The sequence below is a fragment of the Salarias fasciatus genome, chromosome 1 (assembly GCF_902148845.1).
Source record: "Salarias fasciatus chromosome 1, fSalaFa1.1, whole genome shotgun sequence".
NCBI classification, from domain to species: Eukaryota; Metazoa; Chordata; class Actinopteri; order Blenniiformes; family Blenniidae; genus Salarias; species Salarias fasciatus.
In genome coordinates this window covers 29,589,640-29,612,713 of record NC_043745.1, presented here as the reverse complement: position 1 = coordinate 29,612,713, position 23,074 = coordinate 29,589,640, and the positions used below count along the sequence as shown (strand labels likewise).

At 43.6% G+C, this 23,074-nt stretch overlaps 1 protein-coding gene and 1 pseudogene across 5 annotated transcripts in view; both read right to left on the bottom strand.

Annotated features, from left to right (window-relative positions):
- The window catches only part of cdkl5 (cyclin dependent kinase like 5), a 41,722-nt gene that overhangs the window by 4,341 nt on the left and 14,307 nt on the right, over positions 1 to 23,074 (bottom strand). For 3 of the 5 annotated variants that reach the window (XM_030103865.1, XM_030104011.1, XM_030104159.1), the window contains exons 3-17: positions 17,443 to 17,488; positions 17,228 to 17,364; positions 15,404 to 15,524; positions 14,025 to 14,084; positions 13,020 to 13,110; positions 10,428 to 10,530; positions 8,889 to 8,975; positions 8,256 to 8,336; positions 7,798 to 7,973; positions 6,281 to 7,128; positions 5,329 to 5,669; positions 3,977 to 4,078; positions 3,610 to 3,715; positions 2,856 to 2,991; positions 2,245 to 2,350 (exon numbers count right to left, since the gene is read on the bottom strand). In XM_030103865.1, the coding sequence (XP_029959725.1) occupies positions 2,245 to 2,350; positions 2,856 to 2,991; positions 3,610 to 3,715; positions 3,977 to 4,078; positions 5,329 to 5,669; positions 6,281 to 7,128; positions 7,798 to 7,973; positions 8,256 to 8,336; positions 8,889 to 8,975; positions 10,428 to 10,530; positions 13,020 to 13,110; positions 14,025 to 14,084; positions 15,404 to 15,524; positions 17,228 to 17,364; positions 17,443 to 17,488 (2,541 nt within the window). The remainder of the gene's footprint in view (positions 1 to 2,244; positions 2,351 to 2,855; positions 2,992 to 3,609; positions 3,716 to 3,976; positions 4,079 to 5,328; positions 5,670 to 6,280; positions 7,129 to 7,797; positions 7,974 to 8,255; positions 8,337 to 8,888; positions 8,976 to 10,427; positions 10,531 to 13,019; positions 13,111 to 14,024; positions 14,085 to 15,403; positions 15,525 to 17,227; positions 17,365 to 17,442; positions 17,489 to 23,074) is intronic. The other 2 variants (XM_030103927.1, XM_030104090.1) reach the window with 2 other exon arrangements.
- LOC115397776 (tubulin beta chain-like) lies at positions 626 to 1,622 on the bottom strand (annotated as a pseudogene).

Sequence of the window (23,074 nt, the reverse complement as noted above, 5' to 3'; positions counted from 1 at the left end):
TTTGAACAGGGCCACGCGCGGGGCCCGCGCGTTCCCCGCGCGTGCAGTGTGAAAGGACTGATCTGTTTGCATGCAGTTCTGACTTTTCTGCGCAGACACCGTGCAAACCCGGGGGACATTGGCTGAAAAGTGGCCACGCTTTACATGCCACAGTGAAAGAGACTGCAGCATCCTGGAAACTTTTGAACGGACGTCCACTCCAGAGAGGACTTCGTTGCTGAGTTAGCACGCTATGCTAACTGCTGCGGCTAACTACAGAGAGCACGTGGCAACCCCGACAGCGCTCCAGGTGACCGGAAAAGCCTGGTACTGCGAGGGAATAAGCACCATTCCCAGGGTGAACAATCCCTCCTACTCTCCTCCCGCTGCTTCGGCCAACATCTCCACTCCAAGCTGTCTGGAGGTGGAACGCAAAGACACTAACAGTGATATTCGCTGATACTGATTTTGTTTGGGGAACTGGTTAATTGTATTGCCTGTTTCATTCTTAAGAGCCAGTGAGTGTCTGCAACAGTGTGCTTTTTTTGTTTTGTTTTTTTTTTTTGGAGTTCAAATAACTTTTTATACTCAACCACTGAAAACACTTTTTTTCCCAAAACAATTCAAAACAAACGTGTGAGGCGCTTCAGGCCAAGTCTTCTTTGGCCTCGAACTCACCCTCCTCCTCAGCCGTGGCGTCCTGGAACTGCTGGTACTGGCACACCAGGTTGTCCTGTTGCTCTCAGCCTCCATGAACTCCATCTCGTCCATGCCTTCTCTGGTGCATCAGTGGAGGAAGGATTTACGGCGGAACATGGCGGTGAACCACTCAGAGATTCTTTTGAACAGCTCCTGGATGGCGGTGCTGTTCCCAGTGAAGTTCGCAGCCATTTTTAGCCTACGTGGAGGGATGTCGCACACAGCCGTCGTGATGTTGTAGGGGATCCAATCAACGAAGTAGCTGCTGTTCTTGATTTGCATGTTCAGCATGTGTTCGTCCATCTCTCTGACATGTGGACATGCGACCCCTGAAAATGGCGGCCGCTGTAGGCGAGCTGTCGCTGTAGGCGAGCTGTCGCTGTAGGCGACCCTTGCCATAGCTGCAGGTAGCAGCTATGGCGAGGGTCGCAGGCCACCATCATGTTCTTTGAGTCGAACATTTTCCGGGTGAGCTTGGGGACGGTGAAAACCCAGTCATGCTGGCTGCTGCGGCTGGTCAGCGGGGCAAAGCCCAGCAAGAAGAAATGCAGCCTGGGATACGACACCGTATTAACAGCCAGCTTCCTTGAGCTGGCCGAGGAAGCAGCACTAGAAGGTGGTCACCCCCGCTCATGGTGGCTGCCACCAAGTGGTTGAGGTCACCATGAGTGGGCGTGGTCAGCTTCAGAGTGCGGAAAGAGATGTTGTACTCAACCTTGTCGAAGCAGAAAGTTTTATCGATGTTCTCCACCGGCTGGTGGACGGAGAGGGTGGCTCCACCACCGTGTCAAGACACCTTCGGGGGCGGCATCAGCTGAACGTGTTCGTTAGGCGGTCTGGATCTTGCTGATGAGAAGCGTTCCCAATGCCCGAGCCCATCCCTCCTCCCAGGAAGTGGGTGGGCTGGAAGCCCTGCAGGCGGTCCACAGCTTTTCTGCCTCTTTCCTCACCGCATCCCGGATGAGCCCCCGATTATGTAGCGCTTCTCCAACCCCCGTTGATAGGTCAGCGCCCTGAGTCTAAATCTTTTCCCCTTTGTTTGGATGTCTTAACCCCTTAAACATAAATCACTGAAAGTTCTGTACAAAAATACTCTTAAAATGTTTTAACAGAATTAAATTGGAAATGATCTGATTGAAGAAAAATAAAATGTGAACAAAAGACTCTTTGATTTTTGAACTGCACACACGCACCAAAAAAATATATATATATGACAAAGCAAATACTTCTCCATGGCAACCAGAACACGCACACAATGAATTTCCTTTATAAGAAAAACCCCAAATTTCGCAGGGGTTACATATGAATATTGGTAAAGATATCAGACACTGGCAACAGTGAGTTTCAGTCTATTAAAGTTCAGAAAACCCCTTGTCTAGTTTATTCTTCTCACTTGAGGTGCACATATTCCTTTTGTAGAGTCTAACACATAAAATACATGGATAAAAATGTGCTCAGAAAAACACTCAAAATCTGCGTTTTCTAAGGTGCAATAAACAGTTAATACAGAAGAGAAAGCAATATGAACTCAGAGTAAAACAGTGAAATAAACCTGAAAGGTCTTACTATTTGTGTCTTCTTCTTCTTCTTTTTGATGGCTCTGAAGAAGCCTTGTTTCTCCTTCTCTTTGGTGGGCTCCGGGGGGTTCATGACCATCGCTTCTGCAGCAGTCCTGCGCACAAAAGGTTGAAAATCTGCTCAAAAATCTTTTCCGTTTTAAATCAGCAGCATGTAAAGTCTAAAACTCTGCAGGGTTAGGATTTTGATAGTTTAATAGTGGATGAAAGAAAAAAAAAATTGTCTTGGTTCAATGCAAATAACTTTACGCTGTGATGAAAAAAGTTAACATTTTCATTGATCTTCACAGAAACACTGGAGAGACATCCTGACAAATCGTATTGCTCTTAATTACTGTTAATGACAGGCCTTCGTGTGACAGTGATGAAAACATGTCGGAGATGATGACATGCAGGATAACCTCCATATTTAACATGGAAAGTGCTTCACAGTTACAACTGCATGATTAGAGCGCGCCGGAGAATGGAAGTATATCATCGGTGTGGGGAAAGACCTTGAAACCATTGTAGAAGAACGTGAATGTTATGCATGTTCTTTTTTTTTTTTTTCTTTGTGGATTATGAGGTGTGCATGAACACGGGTCAGTAACGCGTCCTTACCAGTCGAAAGCAGTTTGGCGTTTGGAGTGATTAGCCAGGACGACGGGGTCTCCGGGGACACCCGAGACGCCGGGCACTCGGCCCTGCCCAACGCCGTCGTGGAAGGAAGAGGAGTTGTCTGGCCTGGGAGACGGGACTGCAGACACGAGGAGCAGGGAAAATAATATATGGAGCGAAGGTGATTTCACTTAACCTAGACTGTACATTTCATTTCATGTAATCTTTCGTTTTAAATTTCCAGACCCCCCCCCCCCACCATAAACTTCATGTCATTTTCTTAATCTAGTTAGCCAACTTGAATAAACCAATCTAAAATCAAATCAATGTTGTTCCAAAGCCTTCCATTAATATTGTTTCTGAAAGATGCAAAACATTTTGGCAAATAAACAAACATTTGGAAAGTATCCATTTGGACAGTCCAGTGTTACTTAATCAGATATCAGACTTGTTTACCAGTGAACATTTGATTTTTTTTTATATCACAATTGAAACAATCACTAAAAGCACATCCAAAACATTTTCATCACCATGTATTATCTACGTAATATGATCATTGAACTTTTTTTGACAAATTATATTGAATTTAAAATGTGATTCATACATAGTTACAGTTATTTTAGGAACAACTGGTCATTTTTAAAGAACAAACGATAATCAAACAGCAGCACTAAATGTGGCGCAATAAGGGACCGGATCACGGTAAACACACCCAGTGATCCTCCCTGTCACCGCTGCCAATGTTTTCTTTGTATACCTCTATAGAAGCTGCCGACTCTCCGAGGCATGGACTCTGTAAAGATCATCCGGTTCTCTTTCGAAGCAGCTCCATCGTCATTATGGGGGTCGTGATACATCCCCACCTAAAAAACACACAAGGAGCGCAGATGAGTTTCTCAGCTTTGTTGATGATGGTGGTTGATAACTACTTCATCTAATCTCACGTCATCGCTTATCGTTAGCTGTCACCAAGACATTCAGGACAGTCTTGGAGCTTTTCAGCGGCGCTACATTGATACCAGCCACAACGTGCAATGAAGCTGTAGAAACAGATAAAGCTGTGGAAACCAGCAGCTGCAGTCTGCTGTCAGTGAACTGGTGAGGGAGGATTCGCAGGGTCGGACCTCGTTTTTAGAGCGCTGTGTATGAAAAGCAGCAGTGTTGTCCCTCGTAGAGTCTTTGATGGGTGCACAAGGATGGCTCATGTCTTTAGGGGGCTGCTCACTCTGTTGAGAAGACGGACAGGTGCGGGTCAAAGCAGACTGGAGAAGCAGCGTGAAGCAGTGGCAATGACAATGTGAGACACTGACAGTCCCTGAAAGCACGCATCAGCCTGGGACACACACACACACACACACACACACACACACACACACACACACACACACACACACACAAAGATCGGAAATGCATATCCTGCGGACATTATTCCACTATTTGTTCCTCAGAAAGGGGGAAGATTTAATCCTTTTTTATTTAATGGTTGGCTTTCGATGAAACATTCTCATCATCATTAACACTGCCAACATCGATTCATTGTTTGTTAAAAATTTTTTATGGATAAAAGATAAAAGAACCTTTTTCATAACATATCTGGCCACAGTGTTGATAACCAATCAAAATATATGATTCATTTTGAAAATAATAATGAATACTTTGCCTTATCTTGTCTAGTATGGTCCTGGTGTTTTGGTTTTCTGCCTTGCCCTGTTTTCAGGTTTTGTTTTTAACTGTTTTCCCCTCATGGAAAAACCATTGCTTCCTGTTTTTCGTGTCTCCAGTTTTACATTCTGTCTCTTATTGCCGTGCCCGGCTCAGTGCCCTGTCCCCCGATTACGCTTTGCCTGCTGTCAGCTGCACCTCATTGTGAATCCTCAGTTTGATGGCCTGTGTCTCCAGCTGTTTACCCTGTTTATGCTTGATTTCTGACATTGGTTTAGTTCCCCTCACAGTGAGAAGCCCTTTTTGTTCCTGAAATTTCACTTAATAATTAATGCTCGCCTTTTTGTGTGCCCGCCTGCTCCTCGAGTCCTTTCTTTCCAGCACAGCAATAACGTGTTCGGGTTTATAGTCTTTGTACTTTATCTCTAAGTTGCAGCCATCCGACGCTATTATTCTATACATGATTTTTGCCGACGAGGCTTGAAGAATATGTAATGTTTCTTGTCTTGAAAGCTAAGAATGGATCTAAATCTGCAATAAACTCTCAGAAACCCTGTAATTGAAAATAATTTGCATGGGAATGAATCGCAGACCATAATTTGTACAGAAACCGGCGGACAACTGCAAAACGCCTACAAGAAGGCTATTTCTGCTAAAGGAACCATCACTAGCTTCGGATGCCAGGAGTGCATTCACTTTTTCCCAAGAGGAAAGTCATGTTTTGGTATTTGCATTAATACGGTATTGAAATTATATATTTTTTGTCAATTACTTAAAGTAAGCTTTGACTGCGATCAGCACAGCGGCCACTAACCCTCGTCATGTCGTCGGTGCAGTCCTCCCTGGACGAGCTCACGGAGTGTCCGGTGAGGGTGGTGCGGTGCTGCAGCTGGGGGGAGAGGAGCTGCAGGCTGCTGGCCCGCGTGGGGATGGCCTGCCCCGGAGCCGGCAGGCCCGCCATGCCGGCCTCGACCCCGTGCGGCCGGTGGCGCTCCCTCCTCACGTACATGGAGTGGCGCTGAGGCCGTTGCTGAGAGGAGAAGGGGGAGGTGTAGCCCAGGCCGTAATGGTAGGACTCGTGTGGAGAAGGCAGGGTGTGGGTGGAGGGCATCCCCGCTCCTCCGGGGTCTAAAAGCTCTGGAGCACCGGCGTCTTCTGGAAGAGAGAGGAGAGGTCAGACTCCACCGACTGATCATGTGATCTCAACTGATCACTTCGTTTTCAGGTCTATTCACATTTTACATCTCATTCTCAGGATTCCATGTTTTGTTTCTCTTTTGCTTTGATTTGGCCAGTTTTGTAACTACTCTCCAGTTCAGTCTTCTCTGTTTTCAAAGACGCTGTTGTTTTAGTTTTGTCTTGTTTTGGGAGTGGCGACTTATTTGTTGAGCTTTGTCTTTGTGTTCGGGCTTTGGTTGTGTTTTTGTCCTGAGATCCTCTGCTGGGCTTTTATCTTTTGTGCACATGTAAAAACAAAGAAAGCTCCCTGTGCTTCACACACTGATGCTCTTCCTTGATCTGTGGTGCATAAATGAAACATTTTCTTGCAGCTTTCACTGGTTACACATGAACAAACAAGAACGCAAAGCTGCGGAGCAGGAGTTTTTAGTTTCCTTCATAATGTCAATAAGTTGACGTCTATCTGGATTCCCTTTGAATTTGCCACACTTGGCATTTAGCAGTGTTCTTCAGGACCCTACCTTTATGAATTCTAGCTGATGCACGAATCATGAACTTGGAAACCAACATTTGACCCTGAACCCTACCTGGCGGTAAAGCTTTATGTCTGGATTTGTGTCGGGATGAGGAATCCAGCGTGCTGCTCTCCATGCGGGGGTTGCCGCTGCCACGGGAGGCGGGGCTGTGCCCGGATCGATCGCTGTGCCGAGCGGAGGGGCTGCCCGGGGGGCCCGGCGGGCCCGGGGGGGCATTGAGGTCCAAACAGCTGGCAGGAAAGAAGCGCGCCCCCGGTCCCACCACTCCCGACGCGTTGGCGTTGGGGTCGTCTGGGTGGAGCCGGCCGTCGCTCAGGTTGCCCACAGACTTGGCGTCGCTCAGCGCGCTGTGGCTCTTAGACAGGCTGAGATAAGAAGCTGAACTCTTGGAGGACGACGACATGGATCCGTGGGCGGAGTCGGCCATACTGTGAGCGTGTCTGCTGTGCTGCTTCTCTCCTCCAGACTGCAATGTGTTGGTTTTACCTTCCAGGAAGGTGTGGCGGCCGGCCTGCTGCTGCTGCTGCTGCTGCTGCTGCTGCTGCTGAGAGCGAGACGAGGAGCTAGACTTGCCGTGGCCGTACTTCCCCCCGTGTCCCTGCTCAGACAGTTTTGCGGAGGGTCCCAAAGTGAAATCAAACTCTTTGCTTTTGGCTTCTTTGGGACTGAGGAGATGCGGCAGGTTGTTGTTGGCCAGGTCTTTGTTGGACGAGGGGGAGCGGTTGAGGGTCTGGGACATGTACTGGCCCTTGTGGTGGAGCGTGGGGCTCAGGCTGGACGGAGGCAGCTTGTTGCCGTTGAGGAAATTCTCATTGCCGAGGTGATGGAGGTCCCCGTGCCGCGGGAGGCTGGAGCATTCTTTGCTGTTGGAGCGTCGGCTTGAACTCTTCGTGTGACTCCTGGAGGAGCAGAGGAAGGCACATTTGGATTACGTAATATGAGATTAAAACTGTATTTTGTTCATGCTACAGCCATTAGCTATTAGCTACTAGTCAGTAATGAAAGTCCAAACAACATTTGGACTTTTAAAGAACCTCTGAAGTATTGATTTGGTCTCTTTAAATTGGAAGCGTTTACATGTGATTTACCGACTTTCTCAATGAGAATATTCTCTACAATTCCTGAGTTTGGGGCCTTTGCTAAACTTATATAATTTGTAGTGCTGTCAATTTTAATCGCGATTAATCCATTGAGGTCTGCCAATTGGGTCAAAGAAAAGAACTAGAGGATAATAGTGTTTTTTCCTGACATTGGGACTGATTTATGAGGATTAGTTTCTTCATTGCAATTAATCTCTACTTTCAAAAAGTTAATTGTTGACAGTTCTCCATGAATTAATCACGATTAATTGCGATCAATGCAATTAAATTGCGATCAATGCAATTAAAACTGACAGCACTAATAATTTGAAATAATACAATAAATCAACTGAAGGCGCATGACTTTTTAGTGGTTAGCACTTCTGCCTCATAGCGACCAGACCTGGCTCTGAAGGCTCTTCATGGTGGAGTTTGCATGTTCTCTCTCCATGTGAATACATGCGTTCAGCGAGAGAAACAAAGTCAAACCTGGTAGGAACCGTGTTTTCTCCATGATGGTGTGTTTTCCTCTTGGAGGAGCGAGGTGGGTTGGGCGACGCCGGAGGAGGCCGCTCTCTCTCCACCTGCCTCAGAGGCTGGAAGGCTGGATGGTTCAAACTCTGCTCCGTCAGATAGCGCTCGGTGGGGTTTAGCAGCAACAGATTCTGGTCAGAGAAGACATCCACATGGGAGGAGTTGGATGTATTTCAGTGACTTCTGACTCAGGTTTTATTCATAAATACAACCAAGATGTGATTTACTGGAGGGAAAGGGGCCAGGAACATTTCTCATAGTTAATAATAATAATGAAAACAGCATTTTCATCCCTCCCCTTCTTCGACAATTTCAAAAATTGCACCTAATATGCAATTATCCAAATGTTCATTCTGAAGCCCTGAATGCGAACAAAAGTGGACGGATGGAGATAAATGTCTGCTATATATTACCTTCATCAGATCCAACATCAAGCCACTCAAGATGCCCTGGTACCGTCTTTCCAAAGTCTGAGGATGAGTAACTGAGGGAAACTGGCACAACACACACACACACACACACACACACACACACGCACACACACACATAGACACTGCATAAGATTTCGGTCCAACCTGCTTCTTTCTGTGCATTGAAGTTTACTATTAGGATTTACACTCACACACACTCCATGTTCCTATCAGGAGAAAGTAGCTTGCAGTTCAAAACACATAGAAATCTATCACTGGATCACACAAAACAAACTACAAAGTGCACGCACACACACAAACACACACACACACACACACACACACACACACACACACACACACACACACACACACACACACACACACACACACACACACACACAGTCTTGCTCGGCCTTCTGGGACATTTTCTCTTGCTGCTTAGCTGAACACCAACCACCTATCTCATGAGTCATAGCAATCCACTCAGTCATGGTGCTGGGAACACTGCCACAAAAAGAGAGAACCAGAGAGAAATGTAGAAAGAGAAAGAGCTGCGAGAGAGAAGGGAAAGAGGTAAAACAGAGACAAGGAGGAGGAGGAGGAAGAAGAAGAGCAGAAGCGATGTGTTCCTACCCTGATCCCATGAAATCGAGGGTTGTTGTAGAAGAGCTTCATCTGTTCAGCGGGAAGAGGCCCCAAAACCTTCTGAATGGTGAAAAGCTGCAGATAAAAAGAAACAGCATCTGATAGTTTTCCTTCAACCAGAGCACAATGTGCGGAATCCTCCTTCCACAGTTTGAAACATTCACAAAAGGTTAAGTTTATGATATGGGCTCAAGATTTGCAGTCATTTTGTGACTTTGCAATCAGCTTGTTGACACAACGTTCACCTGAAAGTCTATTTGTAGACAATAAAAGGAAATGTAATGGTGGCCTTTTGCAGTATATTTCCATGACAACTTGACTCAGTGATAAAATAAAGCAAAGCGACATGATCGACCTTGAGGATATTTTTGCCTCCCCACCAGCCATGCAAAAATAAACTCCTGATTAAGATCACGATATCCTAAGACAATCCCATTTTCCTGTTAGTTGAGGACACAATGGTCAGCCACTTAATCATATATCAAGTTATGCACCTACATTAGTCGCACCACTTTGTAAAAGCATGTGTGAATGTAGCTGTTTTCCTCTCCACGACATGATGGCACATGATGATAATGCGCCGCTTATTATGCTACGTACATCCAGACAGACGAGCTGAGCAGCACTAAACAACCCAGTCCAACAGAAACATTCATCAGTTTCACCATAACTTTATGGTTTTGACTTTATGGGCTCTGACATTGTTCTGAATAATTATGTCCTCTTATCATGGAGCAGGAAATGAGATGCATCGACAACAGGAAATAATAATGAGTAAGATTATAGTTTTCTGGACTCGAGCCCTGTTAGTCTTATTACAAGACCAAATCCTCTCATAAGAGGAGAAAACAGATTGCCATCTTTTACATTATTCTGTGATGAAATTTGTTAATATTTTGCAAAAGTTTTTCACATTAGAACACGAAAAACATTGTTATGTTATCATCAACATGACATAACATGACAAAATAATGCATGGCGTTTATGATACTATGGTAAAATATGAGTCCGATACGGTTGATGCATTATGCTGAAGTCAGCATTATTGTCGTTTTCTTTTGATATTGAAAAGACGGGTGATATTTTGATAAGACTATTTTTTTATTGCCCTGATGGACAACCAGAACATGAAAAGAAAACAGCTGGATGAGATGTTTCTGGCCTTCGCGCTTTCCTGTGTACTGCTATATCAGCGAAAGAGGCGATAATGATCGAAATCAGGACAGAATGTGTCTCGGTGCAATGACCTGAAAACGATGCACTTGTTCCCATAAATTTCCCATTACAATGGTTCGGAAGCTAAACTGCACGCCTAATCCATTCAGCCTTATGGAGGCCGAGGTTAAAAGTGATTGTTTGTGTGCATCAATTCACTAATTTGCAAGGTTTTTTTCTTCTTCTTCGATTAACTGATGAGTTGTCTGTGTGTATTCATGTCATGACGTTTGCTTTTAATTCACAGAACCCCACAAAGCGGAAAAAAAAAAAGAAAGTTTTTAATGAACTCCCTGTTTCATCTCCACTAACCTGATCGATCTCACTTTCCCCTGGAAACAGCGGCTGTCCATCACTCAGCTCTCCCAGGATGCATCCCACAGACCACATGTCCACAGCCTTCCCATAGGGAGCCCTGGGATCCAGAAAAACACAACAAACATCACTCATGTGAGAAACGCCAACAAAGACCTTGATAATTAGACGGTTTGGTGATATGGATGATGGTGGGAAAGAGAATGAGGAGGATCGGAAGATGTGAAGTAACGACGGGCGTTCCTGATGGAGCGGCTCGTGGAGGAGATGGTCATCTCAGAAGGAGCGGAGCTGAGGAGTCTGGTGAGAAATGGTGAGAGATCTGGCAGCACAGGAGCGCTGGTGTTGGTGGGAGAGAGTATTTGAGTGGGCGGCATTCAAACGCCGTCTCAATAAATGTTCCAGGGCATCTACTAAATCAGGCTACAGCAGAGAGGCTCGATGACGCTCGGCTGTCTCCAAGCTCCGATGGACATTCGATGCAGCAAAAGCTCCAAAACAACATAAGCACGAGAAATCAACAGCGAAACAGAAGTCTGATCTTCAGGATGGGGCGTGTTTGTGACTGTTCAGGTCATAATAAAGCTGGTGAATCATCTGTTTTTCCCAGAGATCTGAGTGGAGACGTTACACAAAAAGTGAAAAGAGGCACTTCACAAAAGGTTTGTCGGCTCAGATTTGTTCATTTGAAGACACCAGTCCATTATGTGCCGTGGGAAATATACAGATTCATACGTAGCCCAGTGTACAAATTTAATTTTTCTCTCCCAAAAAACATTAACTCTGGAAAAAACTATGTAGATTTCTTTTAATTATTATAATTAAAATACAAGCTTTAATAAATGTTACAGGCTACAAACAGGAGTTGTCAAGGAAACCTTTGTTAGTTGTAAATAGGAAGAACGAGACTTGAAGTAGTTCGGTTTGGCTGAGGTGAACTGCAGAGTAGCCCTTTGTTTTTTCGCCTCCACGAGTTTCAGACCGTGTATCTTTAATTTTGCTTTGTCCGCCCAACTGGGATATTATTAGGAATTTAGATAAATGGGAACAACAAATCCAACAGCAGTTACTAATCCGTGTAGTAGGTAGAGAGTGATGTAGAAATCAAAAGCAACACATGGTGCGTAAACTCATTTCTATAATATTAATAATAATAATAAAAACAAAAAAGTGCAAGCAATATTATATAATATTAAGAATATAACTACGTAAGTCTCCTTTAATCTCATGAAATCAAACTGCTAACTCTTGTTAATCCATGGAAAACACGTCTTTGCTACGTACTGGAGGGATATATCATCTAACCCTGTTGGCCATTTATCCTCACGTCCGCCACTCGACACTGACTTACAGCTCTAAAAATAAACTGGGTGAATTTTGAGAAATCTGGGGACTTTTCTTGAAATTTCTTGAAAATACAGATCTGCGATCCTGTAACTGCCTCCTAATGCATCATGACCTGAATAATTACTCTCTTGTGCCAAAAACATATCTGATGCTGCACATATCACAATGTCGCTCTTCTATCTGTACACACAGTGGCATTGCATTTAGTTCAGTAATTTTCAGTATCTTTATGTTTGAGTGATTTTCATTCATTTATGCATTTACTTTTTGCTCTTGGTTGATGAGACACGGGGTAGACGGGTCAGGACTGGAGTTACGACAGTTCATATTGAACGTCTGTATAAGTAACCAGTTCCACAAATTTAATTTATGATAAAAATAAAAATAATACACAAATTCACCTATTTTACACTGTTGTAAATATACTGTTGATTTAATGACGAATTAAATGATTAGAAAATTGCAACCATGTGGGAGTTTTTTTGTGATGAGTTTAGATGATGGTGACGATGGTGGTGGTGTCTGGTGACAGTTGATGGTCCTGGTTTTAAATATGAGGATTTAGTTTTTTAATGTCACTGTAACTGGGAACGCCTTGGGATCCTCCCAGAGGAGCTGGAGGAAGTGTCTGGGGACAGGGAAGTCTGGGCATCCCTGCTGAGACTGCTGCCCCCGCGACCCGGCCCCGGATAAGCGGTAGAAAATGGATGGATGGATGGATGGATGGATGGATGTAACAAATTAGTGGAACTAGAGTTATGAAACAATTCACTTGGAACAAAAAAGAAGAAAAAAAAACCTTTTCAGGAACATGGGATGAATTTTTTAACAGGTGCTCATATTTTATCCGACATCTCAAAGTGTTACATATCACACTCCAAAAAAAAAAAACATGATTCACAAATAATTCAACAATGGACATTATGAACCAAAGCCTTCAATTATTTATTTTGTCTTTGTTGCAGCATCATAAAAGTGGTTCATCACAGAGAGTTTGACAGTGACAGTTAAATTTGGGGGAAATTAGAGCTGGATCGGGACACCAGCATCGTGGGCGGCATTATGAAAGGGAAAAAAAAAAAACCTAAAATAAAAATTATGAATTGCTAAGTCTGTTTCTGATACCGTCTTTAGAAAATCAGACATATCGGCCTCTCTCGGTGAATTAAAATCTGCACAGTCGTGTGGATGACTGCTCGCGCTACGCCCCTCTGCTTCTCCATCAGCCTCCATCAGACTCACCCCAGCAGCAGCTCGGGCGAGCGGTACCACCTCGTGGCCACGTACTCGGTGTAGTTGGCATCCGTTCCCTCAGACAGGTTACGAGCAAATCCTGAAGCGGAGTAACACAGGAATTAACATAGATCACACAGATTAGTACGGAGACATGCAGCTCTTCGGGTGTGATAACGCTGAGGCAGTCACACACAGGACGCTGTGCTTGGACAACGTGGCCGTCTGTCCACGCGACCGGCCTCTATTAGTTGTTCCACTGCGGGCCGTCCCAGACTGTGCTTGAGATAACTGCTGTGCAGGGAGTCCATTTTTAAGCATGAGAAGTCACAATAAACAGAACGCCAGCTCCAACAGTGAATAACAAACAAATCTCACCCCGGCTGACTCAGTCGGACTGCCTGAGCCAGCTATGCAGAGCGAACTGACCGTGTGATTTCTCAAATGATAATCAAAATGTGGAAGACGCACCTGAGAATCTCTCCAAATGCTAAAAGGCAGATCAATATAATACATTATTGGTTTCTTTTTTTCTTTTAATCAGGTGCCGAGTATTTCCAAAGGCATTTAAAGAAAAACCTTTGGCATTTCTTTTTTATTTAACTAACAATATTTAAAGTACCATAAAGTAACTCTACGAAAATGAAACCGATCTGAATTGAACGGCCAGTGTTTATTTTACAGAGCTTGGTGTTGGTTGTTTCCCAGTTGGCAGAATTGATCTTACTGATACACAACTTTCAAGGTGACAAATTATTGGTGGGATTTTTCACAGTAAACTGAGCCCAAGACAGCAAACTGGGAACAGTTGAATCACAGATACAACTGTAAACCTCACAGTTATCACAATGATTCTGCACATGCAGAGGAAAAGACGAACAAAGCATTGATTTGATAAAGGATGGGGTTAATGTGAGTAGTAGACGGTTTGATTTCACTACCTGGAAATCTCAACAATACAATATAAACATGGAGAAGCTGTTGTGAAGAATGCAATAAGGACCAAAGAACTACCGAAGTCGCAGAGTTTGAGGACATCCTCAGAGCTGATGAGGAGGTTCTCTGGTTTGATATCTGCAAGAGAGAAACAGACGTGTTTGAATCACTATTCCACCATTTTACACTTCCCCTAAATGAGGCATTTTATTAAGCACTCTGAACAGATTGTAACTGTTTTTACTGTTGATAAAAATGGTCACCAACAAGCAGTTTACATCCTAGACAGATGGACCTGCAGGTTTGTACAATTTACGCAAATCTATACAAATGTAAAGCCAGAGAAAAACTACACACACTCTGGGGGAACATGCAAAGTAAACACAAAATCCCAAATCAGATATTCTCGCTCTGATGCGAAAAGGGCTTTCTGACACAACCCTGATGATAATATTCCTCTTACATGTGCCTTCAAAATATAACTCTACATAGTTGTCTGTTTTCAGTATAGAGAACTCTATTAATAATTCAGTCTTGGCCTCTGTCTTCACCCACCCATCCATTCCTCGGCTGCTGTTTGACGTTTCCTGAGAGGAGCTTACGGTAATGTATTGCCCTTTCTAACATCTGCTAACAGTCGTCCCTACATACATTACATGGCTCTGGGCAGAGTATAATGTCAACTGGAAATTTGGCGGAGATGGCACATGAGCACTTTGCCATTTAAGAGCATTTTTGATTCTCTGTTTCTGCTTTTATAAAGTGCCGACTGAATACAAATGTGCCCATTTCCTGCCTGCTGTTAACTGAACCTCGTCTGATCAAAATATCTTTCCTTCTTTGATGGAAAAAGTCGCAAGTCAAAATCTCTCTTGTCTCTCAACCTCAGTAACAGGCATGGCCTGTATCCAGATTATTCCAGATAATTGCTTAAAATGTAATTATGGTAGTTATGGACCACAATCATGAGTTTTTTTTTTCTTTTTTCTTTTCATATTTGGCTTGTTTGGTCTTCTTGTCTTCTTCTCTCTCAGTATAATTGGAGGGTAAAGTATAGAAAAACTGCCAAGGCTGGTGATCTATAAATTGGATGACTTTCTCTGTGTTTTCTCTGCCTTTCACCAATAAAATAAAACTGAAAAGAAAGGTAACGGTAATAAATCATGTGAGCCCTTGCTTTGGCTGCGTCCCGCCCAGCAGGTTGACAGGACTGGTTCATTACGCCCGGACCACACCGGGTGCTGCGGTGCCGCGGCTGCCAGCCCCATCTGTTTACACCCAGCCCGCCTCTGACAGCAGCCATCAATAAAAGCATGTTTATTTCCTTCCACTTGGATACGAGAACACAGCGGTCAGGTGGATGTGAGATGCTGACATCTTCCTTTTTTAAAGATGAAAATGTGATTTTTTTTTTTTTTTTTGAGATACGAAAAAAGCAGGGAAGAAAAGCTCCTCACCTCTGTGTACGATCTCATTCTTGTGACACCAGTTGATGGCTTTGATGAGTTGGTAGATGTAGCTGCGGACTTTATCGGGCGGCGCGCCGTTGGGCAGTTCCTCCAGGAGCTCCAGCATATTCTGCCAACAGCAATAACATCTAGCTGTAGTGGCTGCTCGGTTTTACAGCTGAGGGTTAAACATTTTGATTTTTTTTTTCTTTTTTTAAAAAAAAATCTATCCTCAACATGAGGGGACATCGTAGGACACCATCCTAAATGATTAGAGCACAGCACTAAAATAAAACCTCTCATAAAATAAACACTTGGCTGAATACTCTGGCATCACAGTGGGGAATACCATTACTCACAACCACATAGTTCATATGTTGCCATGGCAACTTCTTCTTCTTTTTTTTTTTACACTTAACTGAGCAGTCTGAACATGCTGAAACTTAGAGGTAAATTAGAGTCCAGATACAGTAGAATAAAAAATATAAAATTATGTGCAGTCCTGATGTCCACTTCTCAAATTCTGGAACCTGCCCCTATCACCATCAGCCAACCTGAGGGCGAAGGCAGCGGACACCCTGTGCAGGCTGCCAGTACGTCACGCATTCCCAACAACAATTTACAGGCACCAATTAATCTAGAACTGCCTCTGACCATAACATTATGACCAGCTGCCTGATATTTTACAGTTTGACCATTTGCTGCACAAACAGCCCTGACCTGTCGAGACCTGACCTCCACTGCGCCTCTGAAGCTGTGCTGCTGTACCTGGCACCAGGATGTTTATATCCTTTGGAGTTGAGAGGTGGATCAGCTCTCAATGAGCTGATGCGCTTTTCTATCAGAGGCAGGAGTTCATCTGCCGGATCGGTCCACATAAGCCAGTCTTGCTCCCCAATATGCATCACTGAGCCTTGACAACCCTTGACCCTCAACATTTTTCCTTCTTTGAACCTTTTTTTGACAGATGCTGGAAACACCCCGTAACAGCTGTGGTTTTGAAGATAACAAATCGGCCCTTGTCAAACGCTCTCAAACATTATTCCTGCTTCTAATACATCAGCTTTGAGGATAAAATGTTCACTTGCTGCTTGACATTTATCTTCCACTATCAGCTGCTGTGATCAAGAAATATTCATTGTTCAACTGTTCATCATATCAGGCCTGAACTGTGTATACCTGAGTCCGTTACCTTGTGTGTTTTGTGTATATACACATTGTAGTTGAAAATTATGTGGAAATGTGTTGCATATGCTGTAAAATCAGTTAGATTATGTCCCGTGCTTTTATATATTTCCGAGTGGATTATGTTTATTTCTATACTGAAGTTCATGAGTGTCTAATATTTAAGTTGTGTGGTGACATTAAAGGTGCTGTAGGCAGGATTTTGCTAGTCAATGCTAATTTTTCTGTGTTTTCTTTGGATTAAATGTTAGAGTATCCATTGATATTCCTTTAGGAGTATAGTATAATTGCACTACCGTGAAGGCGCAGCGTTTCCATCTGTCTCTGTTCTGAGCTGAAAAGGAATCTCGACAGCTCCAGGTATCTTTGACCAATCAGAAGAGCCCATGAGGCTCTAACCGTGATTGGTCGAGTGGCGTTCGTCGCACGTTCTTGTGGGAGTGGCTTAACTTGCTTAAGGGCTAATGTCAGAGAAAACAGGACAGGATTGGCTGTGCTGGGTTTCAAATCGCCATCTTAGATGGGTCAAATCGCCATCTTGCTTAGGTAAACCTAAGCAAGATGGCGGAGATGCGGAATCCTGCCTACAGCACCTTTAACTGAAAAAAAAAATGATTTAAATAACAATGAGGGCATCATCTGACTGACCCTCTCAACATATTCAAAGACCAGGTAGAGTTTCCCCCGTCTGCGAAACGCCTCCTTCAGCTCCACAATGTTGTCCTGCTTCAGCGTGCGAAGCATCTTAAGCTCCCGAAGCGTCGTCTCTTTGACCTCCTCATTTTCTGTGTGAAAATCAGAAACAGATATGATAAAGCCATTCCCCTCCCCCTCTTCCCTCCCTGCCTCCGTCCTTCACTCACCTTCACTGTCTTTGAACTTCTTGATGGCCACCAGCTCATTGGTTTCCTGTGAAGATATAAGACCGAGAGCTGTTAAGAAAACTAAGCTGTGTACTGAAAAACACTTCAGGAGGCAATTTAGAACGACACTTAAAAAGATATGAACAACACAGTTAGAAACCGAAAGCATGAGAAGAACAAATTCGAAGCACATTTAAAATTTACTTCCTGCCCACTCAAGAAAAAAGTGTGCCCAGTTTGCTGTGGCATTATCAATGCAAGAGCTGCTGCTCTCGTTTCAATTATTTACCAACCACAGGACACTTAAACACAAAAAACAGTTTTTTTTATATATGCATATTAGTTCTCTGTCATTTCTGTATCTACCTTGCTAGCTTTGTTGCAGATTGAAAGATTTACTCTAGCTTTGTTTCAAATGCTTTTGCACTCCTCATATTGAACAAAGGGGAGAATTTGCTTCTAAAGAAAACACACATGAGTTTGTATCATTGTCATGACTTTTGCAGAGCTATAGCAATCTTTCCTTTGTCGCTATTCCTGACAAAGAAAATACAAGAAATCATTCTGCAAATTGGACTTTTACAGGACAATCACACATTTCAGTGGGTTGATCTCTTCTGGCTACATTCACACCAGAGTCAGGAAATTGTGAGAAACACAAAGGACCAAACTGGATAGAAATCATTCCCTCAGCAGCCTTTTTAAATAGACTATACACAGAAAAGCCCTGCTATGCTGTGAGCTGTCCCCTGCTGAAAATGAGATTCGTGATGAGTTACAAACTTGCAAAGGCTGAAATGATTTTCCTGCTGAACTGTGCTTAAGCTGAGTGAGAAGCCGCAGCAAAAAGGATGACAGCCTCAGAGCTAACTACAACAAAACCGACTGAGCAGCAACTTTCATAAACACCTGGAAACAGCATTCTGATGACTTGTCCCAGAGAAAAACACATCGACTTATTTCCAACTGGTATTGAAATCAGAGCTATTTTAAACCTAAAAAAAAAGATCCATTCACTTGACATTTAGGGACATTATCATTATTACTTTCTGAGATGACGCAGTGATTTTTTTTTCCATCAGCTATTTGCTCATTTGTAAACCCAGTATAGTCACAAACAAATGCATTTACTTATTTGGAGTAAGTTAGAGTTAAAAAAACAAATTTCCATGATTATTCTTATTATTATCCATGGTTTATTCATTTATTTATTCATCACCACAGATGTGCATGATGGGTACGACACATGTTTACACCGTGTGCTCAGGAACCCACAATTATGTCCTGTTGACACTGGGATTCGAACCACTAACATCCAGTCACAAGCTTACTCCCCAAAACTCGAGGCCACCACTTCTTTTATTTTAATTCGTGATGAGCTATTCTGCTGGTGTTCCAAAATGGGGGGGGGGGGGGGGGGAATCATAATAGGCCCTCTTCAAAAGCATATCTGACTCTTTAGCTGATAAATGTTCTCCTGAGTTCCCAGTTTGATACTCAGTCTTTCTGAGCAGGTAGTGCACAGCAGGCTTTTCAAGCTTTTACACTCAAAACAGCTGCGTGTGTCGGCCAAAAGCAACACTATGGGAGTAGTGTGAATGAAAACAGTGAAGTTGAAGTAAGGCAGCACTGAAGGGAGCTGCAAATTCAACTGATATTACTCTGCAGGTTCACCGCAAGCCGCCTGTTCAGTTTTAATGCTGGACCCTGAGGTTGGAGTGGCCGAGGACAGATGTCCAGAGAAAATTACAGCATAGATGCCAGTGTCAGCAGCTCCTCGTGTGCTCCTCTATTGCCCTTTTGTCTGTGAAAGTTAGACGACAGAAAGCCGTCGCTGTTGGGAAGAAGCGATGCAGCGAGGAGCGGCGTGTCACTCGCAGCGCTGCGGCTCAAACAGGCCTATTGTTTTAATGAATGTGCTTTTTAAATTCAAAACACTTGTCTGCTCTGAGAATTTCACTTGGTAGCCAGATGAAATGAAAAGCCAGTGGATTTACAGCTCTGAGGCCACTTAACCCGGACAGCAAAGTTACATTTTTTTATTCAAAGAAAAAAAGCAAACCTTCAGGTTTACAGTGTTTTTAAGGCAGATGAAGAAAAAAAAAAACCAAACAAACTGGCACACTAACAACTGAACACCACTTGAGACATTTCAGGCTTTGCAGAAGCAGCTGGTAATGTGCTGATGATGCTCGTGCTTGTATGTGGCTTCTTTGACCTCCGTCTGATTCACCTTTTCAGCCTCTGTTTAGTCAGCACACCGAGAAACAGCCTCAGAGTTTTCTTATTTTCTGCTGATGAGGTGAACCACTTCCTCTAAAGCTGGATTGTTTCACATTGTATCCCTCACTGTAACACTGAACCAGGGAGAGGATGGTTTACCATTATGGTTTCACAAAGGGCAAAGCAGGCTTGTGCCTGCATGTGGGGAAATGCATCATAAAAATGAACATTCCTGATTTGTCAGTATTGGAGACAAGTATGGATGAAGGAGGCACAAGTCCTGGAGAGTCACCGGAACATCGCAGGGCACATACAGAGAGACAGATAGCCACACACACACTCACACTCACCTTCACACCGACAGGTAAGTCACTGACTACAAATGAATGTTTTAGACTGGTGGTGGAAACCAATCTAACTGGAAAAACCCACCAAAAAGAATCAAAACGTAACCAAAGACTCCTAATCCCATTAGTCTTGACAAAAAAACACATGCATAACTATGATATAACATCATTAAAATTAAGCAGAGGTTTGTGCTCGACTGATATTTCCATCTTCATTCGATATGCAGGGTTTGCCGGATTAGAACCCTTGGTGATGAATTTCTGCGACGACCCCTCTTGTTAAGTCTCCCTCCAGAGGGTTTATATTTATGTCTGCTCCAGGTGCTGTTCTCCACCGCATGCTGTGACCTCCATTACCCGGCTGCCCTGCTCGATGCCCTTTATCAGGGTCAGCTGAGAAGCAGTTCCTGAGAAACGGGGTCTTCCGCGTCTCTGTCTGCAGTGTGTTTCTCACCGCTCTGATTCTGTTGAGCTTCTTCCACATTTTCTCTGTCATACAACACGATCCCCCACGGAGATAACTGATCTCACAATTCAACCAAATGAATCAACTGGACGCAGATAAATAAATACCCTCTAGTGCAGCATGAGTCATTAGATAGTTGACATTATTTAAAAGGACACAAAAAAAAAAAAAAGCCAGAGAGTTGATTTGGAAACGCATATAGAGAAATAAATGAACAATTAACCCATAAAGCACAATCTGAAGAAAAGCGTTCTTTTAATTTCAACCAAGAATACCGAGTAGACTTACTTTGTTTGTTGTGGGATAAGGATTTGGTCATAAAATGGCTACATTGTTCCAGTAGAAATAATTATTATATTATGCTTTTGAAGACTCCCATGAACAACGCGAGAAGCCGTAACAAGTGGGTCGCTGATGACATTACAAATAATTAAAATAAAAATAACTCTGAGCTCCAATTGAGATACCGTATAGCCACCAGGAAACACTGGCTCACATGTAGGTTTTGCTGTTGTCACTCCTGAAACACAAATTCAAGATAACACATAAGCCTCCATACACACACCCACATACGCTAATACAACACTTGCATAAAGTGGCAGAACATTGCACAAACGCTGGCACAGAATCACACAGCTAATTAAATGTTCCATCAAACACACACCGCGCTGTAAAGTACACATGATTTATACGGAGGGGCACATCTTTAAAATGCATCCCGTCCCTTGGTTGGAGTGTGTTCAGCATCACCTGAGGCTGCGTGAGCGTTAGCCCGATGCTAGCGTCTCTCGGCTTGAAGCCTCCGCCACATGTGCAGGTCTGCTGGAGACTCCTAACAGGGTGACCCATTTACCGTCAGTAGGCTATAGTGTTCGTGTTCAATGCCTCCCTCTTCATCTCCTCCTCTCTGTCACACACACACACACACACACACACACACACACACACACACACACACACACACACACACACACACACACACACACGCACGCACACACACACGATGCTTCGCTCCCTCTCTTCCTCCGCCACCCTCGTCTCTTTTGCCCTGCTTCCAGCTGAGAAAAGTAAAAATAACTGCTCTCTTGCTGCAATGCTAAAACGCATCTAATGCCATGGTCTGGGTCTGTGGGTCCTGGTGTGAAAACGAATCCCCTGCTCCACTCTGTTACATAAACAGGAACCATGTCACGTCACTTCGCAGCAATTGTGAGAAAAGGAAAAGCCTGGCTGGCATGGACAGACAGAAGTGTTTAAAGCAGAAGAATGACAAAATAACGAACAACTAAGTAAATCAAGACGAGATGAACATGCTATATTTACTGGCTGGGAATTAGTTAAGGCGTGTTGTGGCTCTACCTGAGTGTGACCCTCCCGTCATGTTTCAGGCTCCTACAGATCATGTGTTTTTCACTTGAATACCCGCTACTTGGTGCCACATTGAATTCTGAAAACAGGGTACGACATTGTGTTCCGTCACACAATATCAACATCCACTGAAACGGAGGTGACAACTAAACAATTTATGTGCCTTCTCAGGAATAGCACTGTCAGCCAAGGTTACTGCCAGGACTTCCTGGAGATCAACAATGCTGACCAACAATCAACCGCCTGTGGCAGACACTGTACCCCAATTACTAAGATATTACATAAAGTGTGCTGCTTTTCAGGCTTACACAAATAGATTGTGCTTTCAGTTTCCTGGAATCTCTGTGGGTGATTAACTGTGAATAACACCCTGAGAGACATTACGTGCAAACAAGAGTATTTGTGTCCATCAGGACCTTTTTTCACGAGAAGGATCCGCTGCAAAAGGGCTTCCGTCCATGTTTGTTTCTTTGAGTTCACCATGAGATGTGAAACCGTGGAGTTGGAAGGACCGACAGTGTTGTAACACATCAGAGCTTTACAGAAAATAAATTGGAATTAGGGATTTTTGGGGGAGGAAAAATAAAAAAGCTCCTCTCCAGCTGCCAGAGCACAACTGGTCGGAGGAGACGGAGGTTCTCATGAGATCTCTGTTGATCACTGATAACCAATTTATCAATACTGCACACAGCTGGCTTCTTTAACACTACGATGAACTTCCAGTCCTGAGTTACTGGAGCTGATCCTGTAGTTGACACTGGACAAAAAGCAGGCTATGCCCTGGATAAGAGCTGTGTTTACATTTTCCACTGCTAATCACTGGTTTTGTAAAGGTTTGGGTTCCTGGTTTGTGAGGAATTTGTGTGTTATGAGACAAAAATAAACCTATTATGCATTATTATGAATGATAATATATTTCTAAATATATTACTGCATTTAAAACACTAAAACCATCCACATTGCATGCTTACCTGCAAAAGATAAAATACCGATTTTGTTTGAGGGGTTTAGAAGCTGCGTTCGGTGAGTTTAACAGATCGATGGATGAATGACGTCCTTCCTTCATGCAGCAGAACCTCCTCAGCGGCCGGCAAACAGACATCCTTCATTACAAGAGTCAGTGGTGAGTAAATCTAAATGTGAGACAATCATTCATCACTAACTGCCCTTAAATCACTTCTTAAGACACACTTTTGTAGATTTGCACTGAAGTCATGTTGAACACTAG